Raw genomic sequence first — 15,979 nt, 5'->3', positions numbered from 1 at the left:
CAGCTGAGATGTGAACATCCACTGCTGGAGGAGCCAGAGCCCATTTACTGAGATGAAGGCAGAAGTGTCTCCACCCTCACTGCGGATACCCTGTGCTGGCCTTGAGCTCCTCTGCTCTTCTCTTCCTGAAAAAGACAGGATTCCCCTGTACTGCTGCCATGAGCAGTTTCTGATGAAGGGGCTGTGATTTGCCCACAGCAGGGGAAACTGCTCCCATGGGAACAGCGTGTTGGTATATGGAGGGGGCTGCTGTGGGGCAGGATGTGCACCATCTTAAAAGACAGGATGGAAGGAAAAAACAGAAGCATCCTGAAAAATACCCTCACCACAGCATTGCCCCATCCAGGCAGCAGGGCCCGAGGCAATGGGTGAGAAGAAGAGATTTGGGGGCTCAGAGCACCATTCACAGCCTGGAGACTCCTGCAATAATATTGGCTGTGACAGAGAATGGGGTGAACACACACTGCTGAAAGAGGACTCGCACAGACAGCAAGTTATCCCCTACATAAAACAGAGTCCAAGAGGTGGAAACACCCACCTCAGCTAGAGGAAGGACATCCTGCCACAGCTCAGCCACATAGGGATGTTCCAGCTCCTCTTCACAAGGGGAACATGACAGGTCAGCTTGGCCCTTGCTGCCACTGTCCATCTGTTGCCCAAGCTGCTGACCCAGTGTGCACCACATGAGTGGGTACAAAGCCCCAGGACACTGAGCACACTGAGCTGTGAAATGCCCTGTGCCTCCCCCCCCTGCCCCGCCATGGCCAGCATGGTTTGGGGTGCCTGGGATCAGCTCACATCCACTGGGTCATCAAAAGAAATACCCATGCAGCAGCAAGGGCTGAAAGGAAAGAGTTCACCCCTCTCCCCAGGCTCATGGATACCCAAAGCCCTGGGCCAGGGCTACTGAGGGGCAGACTGAGAGGCCCATCTTATCTCCCCAAGCCATCCTTAACCATCAAACAACTGCCTAAGGGGCACAAAATCCCAACGACAGGGAGAAAGTCAGTGGATAAGAGTATGAGATTCCAGCTGTGATCCATCCCAATTTCAGAGCCAAGAAGCTTCACCTGCACCTCTCCTCTGAGTTGAATCAGGCTCCACACCCTCCAACACTGAGCCAGCCATGGATCACAAACAATAAAGCAATTTATACAAGGCAGAAACCTTCGAGAATTATGCTGTATGCTTGCCATATAGTGCAAACACATTCCCCTCCACACGTGGCTAGGTCCTTTGTCAGAGGAATTTGGATTTTCGACCCTAGAAGTCAGGATGAATCTCTGAAGGAACATCAGAGACAGACCTGCACAGTGATCCTGAGCAGATTATAGTCTCAGGGGTATATCCTGAGACATATTTATGGTCCTCCAAAGCAAGATAAGTCAATAATCACATACAGTAGCAGTTACAAGTCAGATATTAATTTAATTCCTTTCCTCCCTATCTGCCCAGATAAACATTAATTTAATGGAGCATCAGAGGGCTCCTTTATTTATCATTCTTACTGGAGTTTGTTTTTTCCCATAATGGTAGAATTGCTACAGCCAGGCTATCTAGATGTGATGGTTCCCAAATTAAAGACATTTTGCATCCAACACAGGCACAGGGACCACCAGCCCAGACCTGGGATTCATGTTATCAGCAGCTAGGACCAATGCAGAGGAGGCTGGTTAAAGAGCAGCCAATCAAATGCACTTAGAAGCCTCGTTCACCCACAGCAGAATGACCATTTTATTCCTACAGACCCTGGAGCCAAGAAGGAGCAGAGACATTTGCTCCCTTCCACAGAATCCATACAACCTGGCCCTGGGAGCTGCACATCCACCCACAGCAGAGCTCCCACCACCTTCTCCCCTTCCCGGAGTAGGGCTCTTCCCAAGACTAGTCTCAACCCAGAGTTAAAAATGAACCTTTACTCATGATTAACATATTTACTTGCATAGCGTGGCTGGCAGCTTAACACCAAATAAATGTTTTGACAGGAGGAGTCCCAGGCATGGGGGTGAGCCCTGCCCTCCAGAAGGCAGCTTCAGCCTTGCCATGGGTTAACAAGCACTTTCAAATTGAATTAACAAATCATTAACAAGCCCTCTTCGCCATCTGGGCAGGGAAGGGCTCTGCCTCGGGCTGCTCTGGCCACCAGCATCTTGGGAGGGAGCACAGAGGCCATCAATAACGCAGGAGGAGGGACTTCGAAACCTGACCTGATTAAGGTATGAATCACAGGAATTCCTGGAGGCATAAAACCCCCCCGGGGGTGGCTGCACAGCCAAGGTGGGTGAATCTCTGTGAGTCCCCTTGCCCAGCTCCACTGCTGCTGGCTGTGGGTTTGCCTTCAGCCCCCAGGGTTAGGGAGCATCTTGAAGCTGGTTCAGTGGATGTACTGGGAGAAACCTCTTAGAAGAGAGCCAAATTAGAGATAAATGTAAGGATGCTTTGCACCAGAAACCTAGTAAGTGTGGGGCTAGCACCTGGATTACAGTAAATAAATACCCTTTTCTTTATAAGCTAGTCTGCACCAAGCTCCCAGCTCTCAGTCATCACCTATTTAGCATTTTGTTCCCATTTTCAGTACTCTTCTGCTCTTGCCCTTGGATTTTGCATCCCAGCAGAGAGAAAGAGAAAACTGGGATGACACGGGTGACAAGAAAACCCCAACACCAAACAGCCGCCAGTCCCCTGCGCCTAGGAAATGTGCTAAAAATGCCAACCAAAACAACATTTCAGGCATGGAAGCCAAACCAATGGACAATTTCCATCCACTTGTGACTAAACCAATGAACTTCTGAGGGCTGAGTCACGGGCACATCCCAGTCCGTGTGCATGGCTGCAGCTCCCACCAGGACCTGCCTGGCCGTGCCGCACCTCAGGCACGGGATGATGTTCCTGGCACACCAACAGCCTCTTTCCCGTAAGGCACTAACCAGCACCACCGCAGCCAGCACACAGAGCAAGCCTCAAAGCTTCTCTCAGCAAATATTCAGGCTGAAAAATGTGTTTTTTCCATCTGTTCGAAGCTTCTTTGCTGGGGCTTTGGTAGGAAGCAGATGTGAGAGCATCCCAAAGCACGACCAGTCATTACTCACTCCGTTATATAAAACCATGTGAATTTCCTCCTTTTTTTTTTTTTTTTGTGTTGTTTTGGTTTTTTTTTAGTTGGTTGGTTAGGTTTTTTGGGGCTTTTTTTGTTGTTTTGTTTTGTTGTTTGTTTTATTTCTTAGCACCAGGACAAATTCCTGAGTGAGAGGCCAAGGCTGAAGAAAGCCAAAGCCAGATGAACCCAGGTTGGGGGAAACCTCTACATGCATCAGAGGAACATTTCACATCTAGGTTGCTCAGCAGAGAGCCAAGGCACAGAGGAAGGGAAAGCCACGGTCTGGCCTCGTAACAAACCCAGAAACACTTAGGCCTCCTAGTTAACTAGGAAATTCAACCCTCTCCAAAGCACAGTGAAGTTTGAAAGCCTTCCCAACCTGACTCTGGATGATCCTTCCACAGTTCCCTAAGGATGGCCTTGTTCCCTCAGACTCTACTCCCAGCCAGCAAAGCTGCCAGGGGCAAAGGCTCCCCATGGGTCCTCTGCCAAGGGAAAATGATTTCATGACCCAAGTGAAAAAGCCATCAGGGAGGTTCATTTTGGCCTAAGGTTTTGCTCCCTTCCAGCAAAACAGTAGGAAAAAATGGAGAGTTGAGTAAAACCTGGGTGGGGAACTTGGGGTAACCCAAAACTTGGTCTTTTCAGAATGGGGGAAAAAAAATGAAAGAGAGTTTAAAATAAAAAATGAGAAAGCAGCATTTTTCAGCACGACACCAAAGCTTCTGCAGGGGGTGCAGGGGGGGAAGAAAGCAGAATATTTTCTGTGCATCGTAAAATCTTGGGCATTTACAGACTGGCTCCAACAGCCCACATTACTGAACAGGGCAGAGAACACAAAAGTCGTTCAAACTGAGAGCAGGGAGTCTGATGGGAGACACGTCAGCCCCATGGATGAATGGCAGCTGGGGTGGTCCAACCCCATGTCTGCCCCTCCTGTCCTCGGCATGGGGGGCTGGGGGAGAGCTGGGATCTCCTCCCAGCCACCCTGTCCTGGTTCCTGGCCCCAGATGAATAGCCATACGGGCCATTCACTTAAGAGCTGGACTCGATGATCCCTGTGCGTCCCTTCCAGCTCAGAATATTCTGTGAATTGATACCAAGCAAGTCTCCAGAGACATTCCCCCACCCCACATGGGAGCAAGCGTTCTGGATTTCCTACAAGGAGCCGAAGCAGAGCTGTCCCCGAGCAGCGCGGGGTCCCCAGGCAGGATGGGGCCACCCCTCCCGGCCGGGGCTCCCCGCACTGGGATGACATAACCATGAACTGCATGAGGTCGAGCCTTTTGTCTGTGAGCTGGGGAAGGAAAGGGGAGGGGAGAGGAGGGGAAAGAGAAGAGGAAGAGGGGAGAAGAGGGGAGGGGAGGGGAGGGGAGGGGAGGGGAGGGGAGGGGAGGGGAGGGGAGGGGAGAGGAGAGGAGAGGAGAGGAGAGGAGAGGAGAAGAGAAGAGAAGAGAAAGAGAAGAGAAGAGAAGAGAAGAGAAGAGAAGAGAAGAGAAGAGAAGAGAAGAGAAGAGAAGAGAAGAGAAGAGAAGAGAAGAGAAGAGAGAGAAGAGAAGAGAAGAGAAGAGAAGAGAAGAGAAGAGAAGAGAAGAGAAGAGAAGAGAAGAGAAGAGAAGAGAAGAGAAGAGAAGAGAAGAGAAGAGAAGAGAAGAGAAGAGAAGAGAAGAGAAGAGAGAAAAGTTCTGGAAGTCATTACGATTCCTCTGCTCCAGTCTCCTTTTTGGCAGACAACTTCCCTCTCCCCTTCCCTCCCCCCCCACCCCACCCCAGCTTGCTTCAAAATGCCAGCCTATGATTTTTAAATGAGAAAAAGCTGCTCTGTACTCCAGCACTTGGATAAACTCCTACACAAACTTCCAGATGTGACACAACAGCCTGGAAGGGGGAATTCACAGAAGAATCTCCTTAAAAAACATATACGCATGCAGGGAGCAAAGGAAGCGCCTGGCTGCCGGCATAGCTGGGTGATGGACGGGTCCATAGATTGCTGGTGAGATGAGGTGTCACCTAGATTAGGATGAAACTGCTCCTCGCTCTTCCAGGGAGGCAGGGATTAGAGGAACGCTGGCCACTGCATCCAGCTCTTGGAAGTGAACACCGCCTGCTGCTCCCACTGAGCTCCCAAGAGGTTTGTGAACAGCAGGGAAGAGGATTTGCAGTTATTTGTCTCCTGGGAGGAGGGAAATAACCACAGCACCTCTGTGCTGCCCTTGCTAAAAGGTGATGTGTTGAGATTGTCACACAGGAGCTGGAGTGAGCCGAGGGAGGCACCAGCACCTGCCCTGGTAGCAGCAGGATGCTCCATCCCAGCCAGGAGGGCCAAGGGGCTGTGGGAGACCCCTAGGTCAGGCATCAGCCAGACAAGCCAGGTTTCTCTTCTCCCCAGGAGCCAAGGAAGGGGCACAGAAACAGTAGAGGCTCAGCCACAGTGAGAGAAATTCTATCTGTCTAGGGAGGGGTTGGAGACATCAGCTGAACTGGGTCAGGGGAGAGAAACAAACTCAGGTGCCCTGGGGTGGATCAGACACAGGTGAAGCAAATGGATTCTGGTTCCTTTGTGGGGTTTTTAAATGAAAACAAGATCCATTTCAGGTCTGACCTGTCAAATCAAAGCATTTAGCTTTGTTAAACTCAGAAGTGAGGCTGGAACAAATGTATAGAAGTGTAAGGACACCATGTGCACTTGCCCCAAAACCACATCCTTTTGATAACAAAAAAAAAAAAAAAAAACAAACAAAAAAAGAACAAAAAAAAAGAAAAAAAAAACCAAAAAATTAACCCTGCATCACACAGAACTCTTAAAAGAGCAGCATAAGCAGTGTCTGGCTCTCCCCGTGAGCTGACATGGCTGAGGAGGGGGGTGACGGCACCTCAGTCTCCCACAAGGTAACAGAGGTTCCACTTGCCCACTGCCCTCACCACAGGCATTCCCATGAGAAGGGGTACTGGGGGGCACTGCTGGGGCTGGAGACCCCAAACCACAACACAGCTGAGCAGCCTCAGGTTCCACCCCCACCAGGTAGGAGGGTCCTGGCTCTGGTGCAGCAACACACAGGCATGTCCCTCCCTGAAGAGCTGGATCCAGCCAGACCAGCACAGAGTGGTTCCAACACAGACCAGGGCACAGGGTGAGCTCAGCAGGGGCTGACTATGCTCTCAATGGGGCCAGCACTGCCTTCCATGAAGAACCAAGCTCTAGCACAGCAGCTCCAGCCATCCTGTGAGCCAGCCTGGTGCAGATCTCAGCTACACCTTGGCATGAAGCCATGGAGATTCCAGACCCATTCCTGGAGGTGTCTGGGCATCTGCAACTTCCAACAGGAGTTGTGGGCAATCAGTCCTCCCCAGGACCCAGCTTTGGTCACTCGCCTCTCCCTTACTGGGGAGTGAGCAGAGCCATGTGAGGCAGCTGCTGGAAGAATCCTCTCTGTTTTATTGCAGACAGAAGGCAGGGCTGGTTTCTGTGACCAGATCAAGACATGTTTCTTTGCCAAAGCCATTCCCAAACCCCAAATCCCAGGGACTGTGCCGCAGAGCAGCCAGGTAGGATGGGAGCACTCCTCCTAGTGCCATCCAAACCTCCCCTTCCCAGAGAGGGAATTTGCAGAGCTGCCCTTCATCCTCCAAACCAGGAGGAAAAAAGCAGGATTTCAGCCAATGTGGGTATGTCTCCCCAGGAATGGCACCTTCCAGCAGGTTTTTATAGTGCCCCATTGCTGCATGCTGCTTTCCAGGCAGCAGCGCTCTGCAGGCAGCCAGGCATGGGGGATGAGGCAGTTTTCAGTACTACAACAGATATCACAGGCACTTTCAGTTACACTGTTATTTCTCTATTCAGAGCTCTTAATGCCAAGTGGTAGCATCCTCCCCACTTTCTCCATCCCTGCTCTTCAGTCACTCCACAACTCTCAAGAAATAGCCTCGTTTCTTGTCTCTGATCAGAAATGCAAAGCCCCAAGCTCTGCATTTCCACAAGCACAGACTCTGATACAGCCTTTCATCTTCCCATCATTCATGGTGCTTTCATTTTACAAGTGAAAGTCAAGTAACTAGCTTGCTTCCTCTTTTCTCCCCCTCAGAGACTCCTGCTTCTCCTCTCACAGCCTTGCCAGCACACACACCAGGACACCCTGAATGTGCCACAGCCCTTCCTATCTCTGAGCCTGTGGGTCCAGCACTGTGACCACTGAATTTGTCCCTGCTCCTTCTTCCCTCTTAACCCAGGTAGTTCTCACCCAGGGAAGAACCTTCCACCCCAGAGCCACCAGGAATATGCAGGCTGTCATCTAGGCTTGTCCTCTCAAGTCTTAATGGCTCCCAGAGAGGTTTTCACTCAAAGTCCACAATGGAGTGGAGGGAGAAGACAAGTTGGCCATCTGGTACATGTTTAGAGTTAAAAATCCCAAGGTTTCATGCTCTGGAAAATTTCTGGATCAGGACAGACTTAATGACCTCTTTCTAGCCCTAAGGGAGAGGAGGAGCAGAACAACACAGTACCCCACATCTCTGCTCTAGACAGCAAGAGAAAAAGCTTCCTAGTACAGGCAGAGAATGTTCTAGACAGAAACATGGCAGAAAACCCCCAAAAACCACATCAACAGGACTTTGCATCCCTGCTGGATACCCAGCACCTCAACCATCACCCTCCCCTAACCCGGCCTCAGGTACCACAGTCACGCTACCTGCCTGGACAGGGATATAGAGCAGAATCCCAGGAGTTCCAGCTGCACTTCAGGGGTACAAACTGTCCTTCCTGGGAAAAAGTGGGTTCTGCACCTCCTCCTGATGCCCCATCAACAGTAAATTTTATCAGTCAGATTAGAGCACCACAAATCTGCCTGGAAAAGCCCCAAGCTCTGCATTTCCACAAGCACAGCTCAAACCAGAGTCTTCCCATCCAGTTTCTGCAGGAGCCAATGCAGAAAGGTAAAATCCACCTGAGAGAATGGCAGAAGGCAGGGAAAGCTCCAAACTCCCTGGAACTGGGGCAAGATTCACCACCCACTCAGCCAAAGCACCGTCACTCCTCTGCAGGGCAGCTGGTGGCAACAAAGACTTTCCAGCAACATGATTACATGGTTTAAACACTGAGGCATGATTCCAGAAGGTTACAGCCTGAGAAGGGCCATCACACTAAAGAAAAAAAAAATAAAAGTAATAAATATAAACAAGAGCAGGCTCAGCTCCAGCACTGGAGTGGCAGAAAGGCAAAGGGATGAGCACAACAATGCTCTGCTGAACAGCCCAGCAAATGACAGGACACAGTGCAGGTACCAAAGTAGCTACTGTGTTCCTCTCATCTGAAGGCTGAACTGTTTTTTTTTTTTTTTTATGTTGTTTTAAATAAACTCCCCCAATTCTGGGTCAGTGACCCTGAAAACAAACAGCTGCATGCAGCCACATGACTCAAAGATACACAGCATCACCCTTGTGGCCCCAGGACTCCTAGCGAGATCCTTTCTCTGTCAGTTACAAGTGAAAAATTGGAGACAAAAATCCCAGCTAGTGGGACTGCACATAATTCTCGTCCGCAGCTCGCAGTGGTGTTTGCAGGTGCCCACAATACCACTAATTTTCCAAGGACAAAAGTTAATCAGCTTGCTTTTGTAGCCACAGAGGAGAAAACACATTTCAAGCCACTACTGGGGTGAGGGATTTTACTGAAAACACTAAAACATGCAGGTGTTAACATCAGACTCAAAACATCATTTCAAAGATTAAAAATTTTAAAAAATAATTTTAAAACCCCATAAATACTTGGAAATATATTTAAACCAGCAATCATAAATATTGTTAGTCATAGTAGGCAACAAGATCACACTGACTTGCAGCCTGTCATTAATATTTCCAAAACAGAAGGCTTCACAAAGTTGTGAGATTTCCTAAGATGTTTAAATAAAGGCAGTTTGAACTGCTCAGATAGTCTGAAAGAGATCTGGGGAGAAGCTGCTGAGTGTATTAACGACTGGGAAGAGAAATCTTTGATTTTTCCTTCCTGGGGGACATTTTAGGAGAGAAGGCAGCCTGTTTATCAGAGAAATCTTTGCTGAAGCTCAAGTAAAACAATATTCATAACTCCAGCAGACCCTCACCGCACACCAGTCTCAGCTGAGATGTAATCCCTAACAGTTCCTGCATACCAGGAGCGGAGAAGGACTAGCACGGGGTATTCTGGTCCTCTGTACCGTGTAACATGTCCTCTGTGCTGCTGCACAGCCTCTCCCCCTCCAGATGTGGGGCTGCTGCCCAGACTACTCGCCTGCCTCTTGCGCCAGTAGCACAGCACGGACGCGGGAACTTCCCGGGAAGTGGCTGCCTCTCCTGCACCAGCCCCTGCTGGAAGCACATCGCTTCACTTTATTTCATTCTGGGGTTTTGTTTCTACAAATAATAAATGAAATTGGAATTTGGGGATGGTAAAATACTCGGAATGCTAGAAGTCATGCAGAAGCCATGTGCTGGTTGCAACTCAGCTCCAAAGGGAAGCTTTAAAGACACCAAGACTGTGGAAAGAAGAATTTTTTCTATTGTCTCCTCTATTTCTTTCCCCACCCCCCTGCTTTTGAAAGCTTAAACTTGACTAAAGTGGCTTGGCCTGTGCCAGAGCAGACAGGGAGCTTGGAAGGAGATCAGAAGCCTATGGAGGGTCGTGGCTCACCCTAGGATCTGACAAACAGCTGCCCTTGGCCAATGCACGCCCGGGACCATGACCCCCACCCTGCCCTGACTAGTCCAAGGGGGACTGACGAGAATGGGCCCTTGGATGGGCCTCAAACACCTTGAATTATTTAGGGACCCTGAAGTTGGGCAGCAAACCAACCCCCCAAAACCTCCGCCTCTGTCCAGACTACACCCGTCTCGCAAACCCTCGTGGAAGGGACCAGGGAGTCTAAAATGGGCAAGAAACGGGGTCAGGAAGGAAAAACCGATCCACAAGGCAAGAGACCGGGGTTAGGGTCCCTCAGTGTGTCAGGGTAGCAGGACCAGAGACGGTCGATTCCCGGGGGAGATGGTCCCCAGCAGCTTCCACTCCGAGTCCCTGTGGAACGGAGCGCTGAAGCCCACGGGAGCCGCGGCATCGCGGCGGGGCGGCCGGGGGAGGGGAGCCCTGCAGGAGGGGAGCCCCGCGCCACGGCATGGACCGCCGAGCCCCTGCAACAGCCCGGAAAACTTCCCGGGCCAACAACGGCGGGGGAGGGGGGGAGCTTCGCTGGGTGCCGCCGGCTACCCCGGAGCCGGCGGGTGACGGGTCCTCCCGAACTCCGGCTCCTTCCTCATCACCCGGCGGGCTCCAGACGGGAGGTGTTCCCCGCCCTGCCGGCCGCTCCGGGCGCGTGGGGGCCCCGTGGGGCTTACCTCGCCGCCGAACACCTGCAAAGGATACGGGTTACAGACCAACCGGAGGCACCAGCTCCGCGGCCGGCTCTCCTGGCTCAGGTAGAAAAAGACGACAGGGGCCAGCGCCGGGTAGGGCAGCGCCTCCGCCTCCGAGTCGCCGCTGCCCGCCTCCCTGTCCCCCGGCCCCGGGTGGCCCCAGGCCCCGGACAGGTCATTAAGGCGGATGAAAGTCTTGGCTCTGCCCGGCTCCGGATCCTCCTCGGCCGTTCGCGGTCCATCTTCGTCCATCCTCCGGCCGGCGGCCCCGGGGGAGCCGGGGCGACGCGGGGCGAGCCGGTGGGACGCCTAGAGTGGCGCGGCCATGGCGGGGTAGGGGGGCTCGGGGATGCGGCGGGGCGGCTTCAGCGTCGGGGTGGCATGGCCGGGCGAGCCACTACCTCTCCCCCCGCCGGGCCCGGGCCGCCCCCCTCGTCCTGCCCTGCTGTCTGCGAGCTCCGTAGCTCCTCCTCGCCGTGCTTTCGGGGGCCCGAACCGGCCGAGCCGCGGGCAGGGAGGGCGGCGGGGCGGCCTCACTGCCGGTGCTGGCCCCCGCCCGCGGGGCGGGCCACCGTTAGCGGCTCTGCCTGTCCCCTCTGCTGCCCAATATCTGCCCGGGGCGCTGGGATGCTGCCCGGCGCCCCGCGGACGGGCGGCGGCGGAGGATGCTCCCGCGGCGGCCGCGCCGAGCCGAGCGCTCCGCACAGCTGGATCCCTCACTCCAACTTCAAGTCCCGGCTCCTCCTTCCCCCGGCGCCAATAGGGGCTCGCCCGCGGCCTCCCAGCGCCTCCCCATTGGCTGCCACGCGTGTCCGTCCGGGGGCACAGCGGGACGGGCAGCGCGGTCCCCGGCGGGGCTGGACGGGGCGCACTCGCCCGGGCACCGGGGCCGGGCACCACCTGACCTGCGGGGGTTCGGGGGGACAGCGGGGAGACGAAGCGCCGAGCGCTAGGGGCAGGGAAGAGCGAGAAAGCCGCACACCGTGTTAGGCGGAGGCAACCCCCGGTGGGACTCTGCAGCATCGGGAGAGGGGGAGCCGGTGGAGGCAAGAGGGAGAGATGCGGCGGGAATAGGCCGCCCCTCCCGCTCTCTCCTGCGGGAGAGAAGAGCGCCAGCAGAGCAAGGCCAGCAGGGCCAAAGTGCCGAGAGGACTGCGGGAGCCGATATGGAGCCCTCCCGAGTACTGCCTGAGCCTTGCACGAGATCCTCGCCCTGCTGCGGGTCCCCAGGAGTTGCCTCCTGCCCCGTCCCCGCCACCTAAGAGTGGAGACCGTGTTACTGGGCTCGGTGCATGTGGGTCACGGCCCGGTCTTCCCCCCTTTCCAGTCTCCGGCTGCTCGAGAGTGGTGACCCCCTGCCGAGCCGGTCGCCCCCGGGCTGACTGGCTACACAAGCCCGGCCAGCAGCTCGCAGAGGGGCTCGGTCCCGAGCAGGGGAGGGGGACCCGTCACCCCCCAACTATGGGAGCAGCCGGTCCCCCGGGTCCCCCCTGCTCGGAGGACGCGGCCGGAGCTCCCTCTGCCGGTGCGAGTCCTGGCTGCGGCGGGAGCCGGCCCCAACGACGGGGGACCGCACCGCCAGCGCCCCGGGGGACACACGGCCCCGAACGAGGGGTACGGCCTGCTGGGCACTCCCAGACACTGCCGAGTCAGACCTTCCTCCAGCGGGACCAGAGTAAAGGATTTTCTGCCAGCATCCAGCATTTTGACATCCCCAGGCTGAGCCAGGACCCGGCTTCTAAATGCTTAGAATTTTTTTTCCACTTTAGAAACAGCTTTCTTACTCTTCCCCAGTAGCCATTTCATCATTTTTTTATAAATATGAGCATGTCCTTCCCAAGATCTCCAGCTAGTCCAAAAACACCTGCAAGAACAACAGGCAGATGCTTCTGTCTGACCCAAAATGCCTTCTCTTGGCCAAATCCTGCTGGCCTGGGAGCACACTTGGTCTTGGACTCATAGCCTGTGCTGTCCAACCCGAGACAAATCACATTTCTATTGGCAAAACTTCAAGGCCAGCCAGGCTCTGCTGCAGAGCTGTGAGTGACAGTGTCCAGGTAGAGGAGATTCAAATCCCACAGCCCTCTGTGCAGGGCCAGGAGACCCTCTTGCAAGCCCAGAGGGACACTGGTGTGACAGCACATGGCATATGTGACACCGGGCGAGCGGTACAAATGCAATTCCTGGGAAGGTCCACAAACACATTTGCATGTACAAGGTGCAGTCTTAGATCAAGCAATTTCCTCGCTACATATGTACAGCCTGGTCACAGCTGCTTTTGATCCGATTCTCTTTGTATCCCAATAATGTACAGAGAGCCTTTGTGTGTTGGTCTGTTTATTTAAATGGATTTGGAGCAAACATTTTTTAAAAGCTGAAGCTTTGAGCCTCTAAGTGGGTTACCGGATTATATGCTGTCTTAATTACATTTGGCTCATTTTGTTTATTGCATACATTTTAAAGAATTATGCTTGCCATGAGAATTGAAAGCATTTTGCTTTAGAAGATACCTGCCCTATAAAGGGATCCAACATCACACAAGAGAGACGATGCAAACCTTCCCATCTCCAATAGCATTCTCCCTTCAACTAGGACAGGAAAAAAGGAAGAGGATATATGGTCTGTCAAGCCTGTATTTAAAGTGAAGGACCCAAGGAGGATCAAGCCTGCACTGCCAGCCTAACAGGAGTTTGGCACGAGCTAACACTAAACCAAAAATATGTTCTTGCTAGGGGAAAGAGTGATCTTGGTTGTGGATCTCAGAGGGACAAGAACCCAGAGCCTGGCACAGCCCAGCCAGGATGTTCATTTGCCCACCCCTGTCTCAGCCTGGGAGTCCCTCCCAGCACTGCCCCAGCTCACAGCATCTCCCCAGGGAGCCCTTCCCTTGTGCCCAGGCTAGACCAGGAACTTGTCTTCCTCAAACAACGGGGTTTGTTTGAGGGGGGCTCAGCTTCCAGACAGAAGTGGAGTGATCTGTCACGGACAGGGAACGGAGCTCCAGCCCAGAGCCTTGATGAGGATGGAAAGCAGCAAGAAGTGACCCCGGAGACCAGAGCTGCACATTTAAGGATTTGGGATGCAAATGAGTAGAAATTTCAATACAGTATAAGTAACTAACGAGGTCACAGTCACCTCACATGCACAGTCCTGGCCTTCTAATTAGACCAAAGATAGCATAGGAGAAAAGGGATGAGGGTGAGCTAGGGACAGCTTAAATAGTGGCAGGAATTTTAGGGCTGTGGTAGTTTTGGAGGGGCAAGAGGAAGGGAACTCACGCACTGCAACATCAGTTATGCACTCAGCAGCAGTTGTGATGAGCCCCAAATTACTCAGCAGACCCCTGACAGGGACACCTGAGGAGGAGGAGGAGGAAGCAGCCACGCTTTCATTCCAGAACAGCCTTCTTGCTCTGCTCTTCCACACAGTTTAGGAGGTTTTTGGGGGGAGCACAGCCCTGCACTCTCTTCCTTTAGCAGTCCTTCTAGGAAAAGCATTGTAAGCAACATTTCACATCAAGGGGGAGATTTAGTCAAGCTGATGCTCACCAAAAACGGCTCTGGCTCCAGCATGGTAATGGGATTTGGAATCAGCCGTACAGGAGCTACTCTGAGCTGCAATAGGGAAAGCCTACATCTGTAATCACTTTGGCAGGAGGAGGATTGAAGACAGCCTCAGCAGAGAGGCTCCAACCCAATGGGAACCAGTCACTATTTGTTTTGCTGTTGACATACAGCTGCAGTAGCTGTGGGCAGGACAATATTTCTATCAGTTCTGGGAGCTATAAGATGGAACCCATAGAGTATCCAGCTCGGGGCTGAGTGATTAATCACAACAAGGTCCAAAGCTCTTCTCATGCCTTGGAACAGGAGGGAAGACACGCATTTCATTTCAGACGTCACAGTCTGGGGGCAGAGTAGGCCTCCCACAACTGATTCACAGACTCATGTTCTGTGGAAGAGCACTTTGAGAGCAGCAAATCTGCTCTGTCCCTGCTCCCCCACCCCACCAGTGAGAGCCAGTTATGTGGGATCAGAGTCCTTGCTGTGCAAAGGGGCTCCTGGCTGCTCTATCAGTGAATTGACTCCCTGAGAAACATCATTCACAGTATTTGAGCTGACACAGTTACAGCAGAGACACCCACCAAACCCAGCCTCATACACACCCCGCTTCCCTGCCCTCCCCGTTCCAGTGACCTGGCTGCTCCTCCCAGCCCCAGTGCTGACACAGCCCTGCTGATATGCTCCTATCCTCAGTACCTAGAGTTCAAAGAATACTTTTCCCCCCTATGGGCAGCAGTGAAGGATCTGGGAGGAGCAACAGACCAGCCCAACGTTCCACACAGCACAAACTAGCACCTTAACTCCTCATAATCCCATCCAAACATCTGTTTTCCCCCAAGAGAATTTTGCTAATTCCCTCTGTCATCATCCATACACTTTCTTGCTCTTCCCAGTTATCTCATCAATGCCATGGCCTTCCCAGTCTGGTGGTGCATCCCCAAACCCCAAGGGCTGGGGACTGGCACCAGGAACCACCATGGAGGCTTAATGAAACCAATTGCTAGAGGCCATAAGCAGGGCTCCATCTTTCATTTCTTTCCTCTTTAATGAATGTGTTTATTGTCTCTCTCAATCTTTATTAAGTGAAGAGCCAGACAAGTAGTTGGAGGGAATATATACTACAGCATAAAGCACAACCACTGTGAAAGGGGACGTCTGCAACCAGCGCAATCCACTTGGCGTGCATGAAGGAATTAATAATTTAGGCTGAGGAATGCTTATTGTTGGCGGACGACCAGCACTTTCCTACATGATCAATGTTTGCACCTTGACTTTTTAGTATACAATCAATCAATGCCTGAGCACGGCCTGAGTTTTGGGAACTGCTTCATATGTGAGGGCTGAGCCGCTTGAAGCTGTAGCACTGATATGGCTCATTCTCCTGAGAGAGCAAGGAGCTGACCCGAGACCATGTTTCAGCTCTGTGTCTCAGAACATAATTTATAATAAAAATCTCTCTGCCCCTGCCATCTTTAAAAAATTTGCATTTCCCTTCACAATTCTATTACCTCCAGAAAACATGAAGAGGAGAGGGAAGTACCCTTTTAAGGCTATTCTGTCTGGGCAGATTGGGTGTCTTAGTGGCTACATCCTGGCTCTGACCATCATAAGGCACAAAAACAGGCCCCCTCAGACAGCACACAAGGACCCAGCACTACACTGGATATTGTCCCTGTTAAATATCCTCTCACATTTACCATGGCTTCCTCCCTCCAGAGGGAAAATAAACTCTGCTGAATCCAGCAAAGATCAAGGCAGGTCGCTGTCCGATGCCCTAGAGAGGCTCTGCCTTGCACTCTCTCTGGACATGGAGCCTCAACCCAGCTGCTAGCTTCCTCTCACTGCTGCTCTGGACACCCAGCTCTGAGGGATGAGGTTTTGGGGGATCAAGCACTACCCTGACACCCATGCTCACCCCACTGAGCACATGCTGTGAACCAGG

The 15,979-nt window shown here is 52.7% G+C and overlaps 1 protein-coding gene across 1 annotated transcript in view; it reads right to left on the bottom strand.

The window, feature by feature from the left end:
• CACNA1G (calcium voltage-gated channel subunit alpha1 G) overlaps positions 1-10,760 on the bottom strand; it is a 142,728-nt gene extending 131,968 nt beyond the window's left edge. The window contains exon 1 of the mRNA XM_053960060.1: positions 10,485-10,760. Coding sequence (XP_053816035.1) covers positions 10,485-10,726 — 242 coding nt within the window. The 5' untranslated portion in view covers positions 10,727-10,760. The remainder of the gene's footprint in view (positions 1-10,484) is intronic.
• Between the last annotated feature and the right edge of the window lie 5,219 nt (positions 10,761-15,979).

Source organism: Vidua chalybeata, chromosome 19 (genome assembly GCF_026979565.1).
Source record: "Vidua chalybeata isolate OUT-0048 chromosome 19, bVidCha1 merged haplotype, whole genome shotgun sequence".
In the NCBI taxonomy this organism is placed as follows: Eukaryota; Metazoa; Chordata; class Aves; order Passeriformes; family Viduidae; genus Vidua; species Vidua chalybeata.
This window is presented reverse-complemented; position numbering and strand designations above follow the sequence as displayed.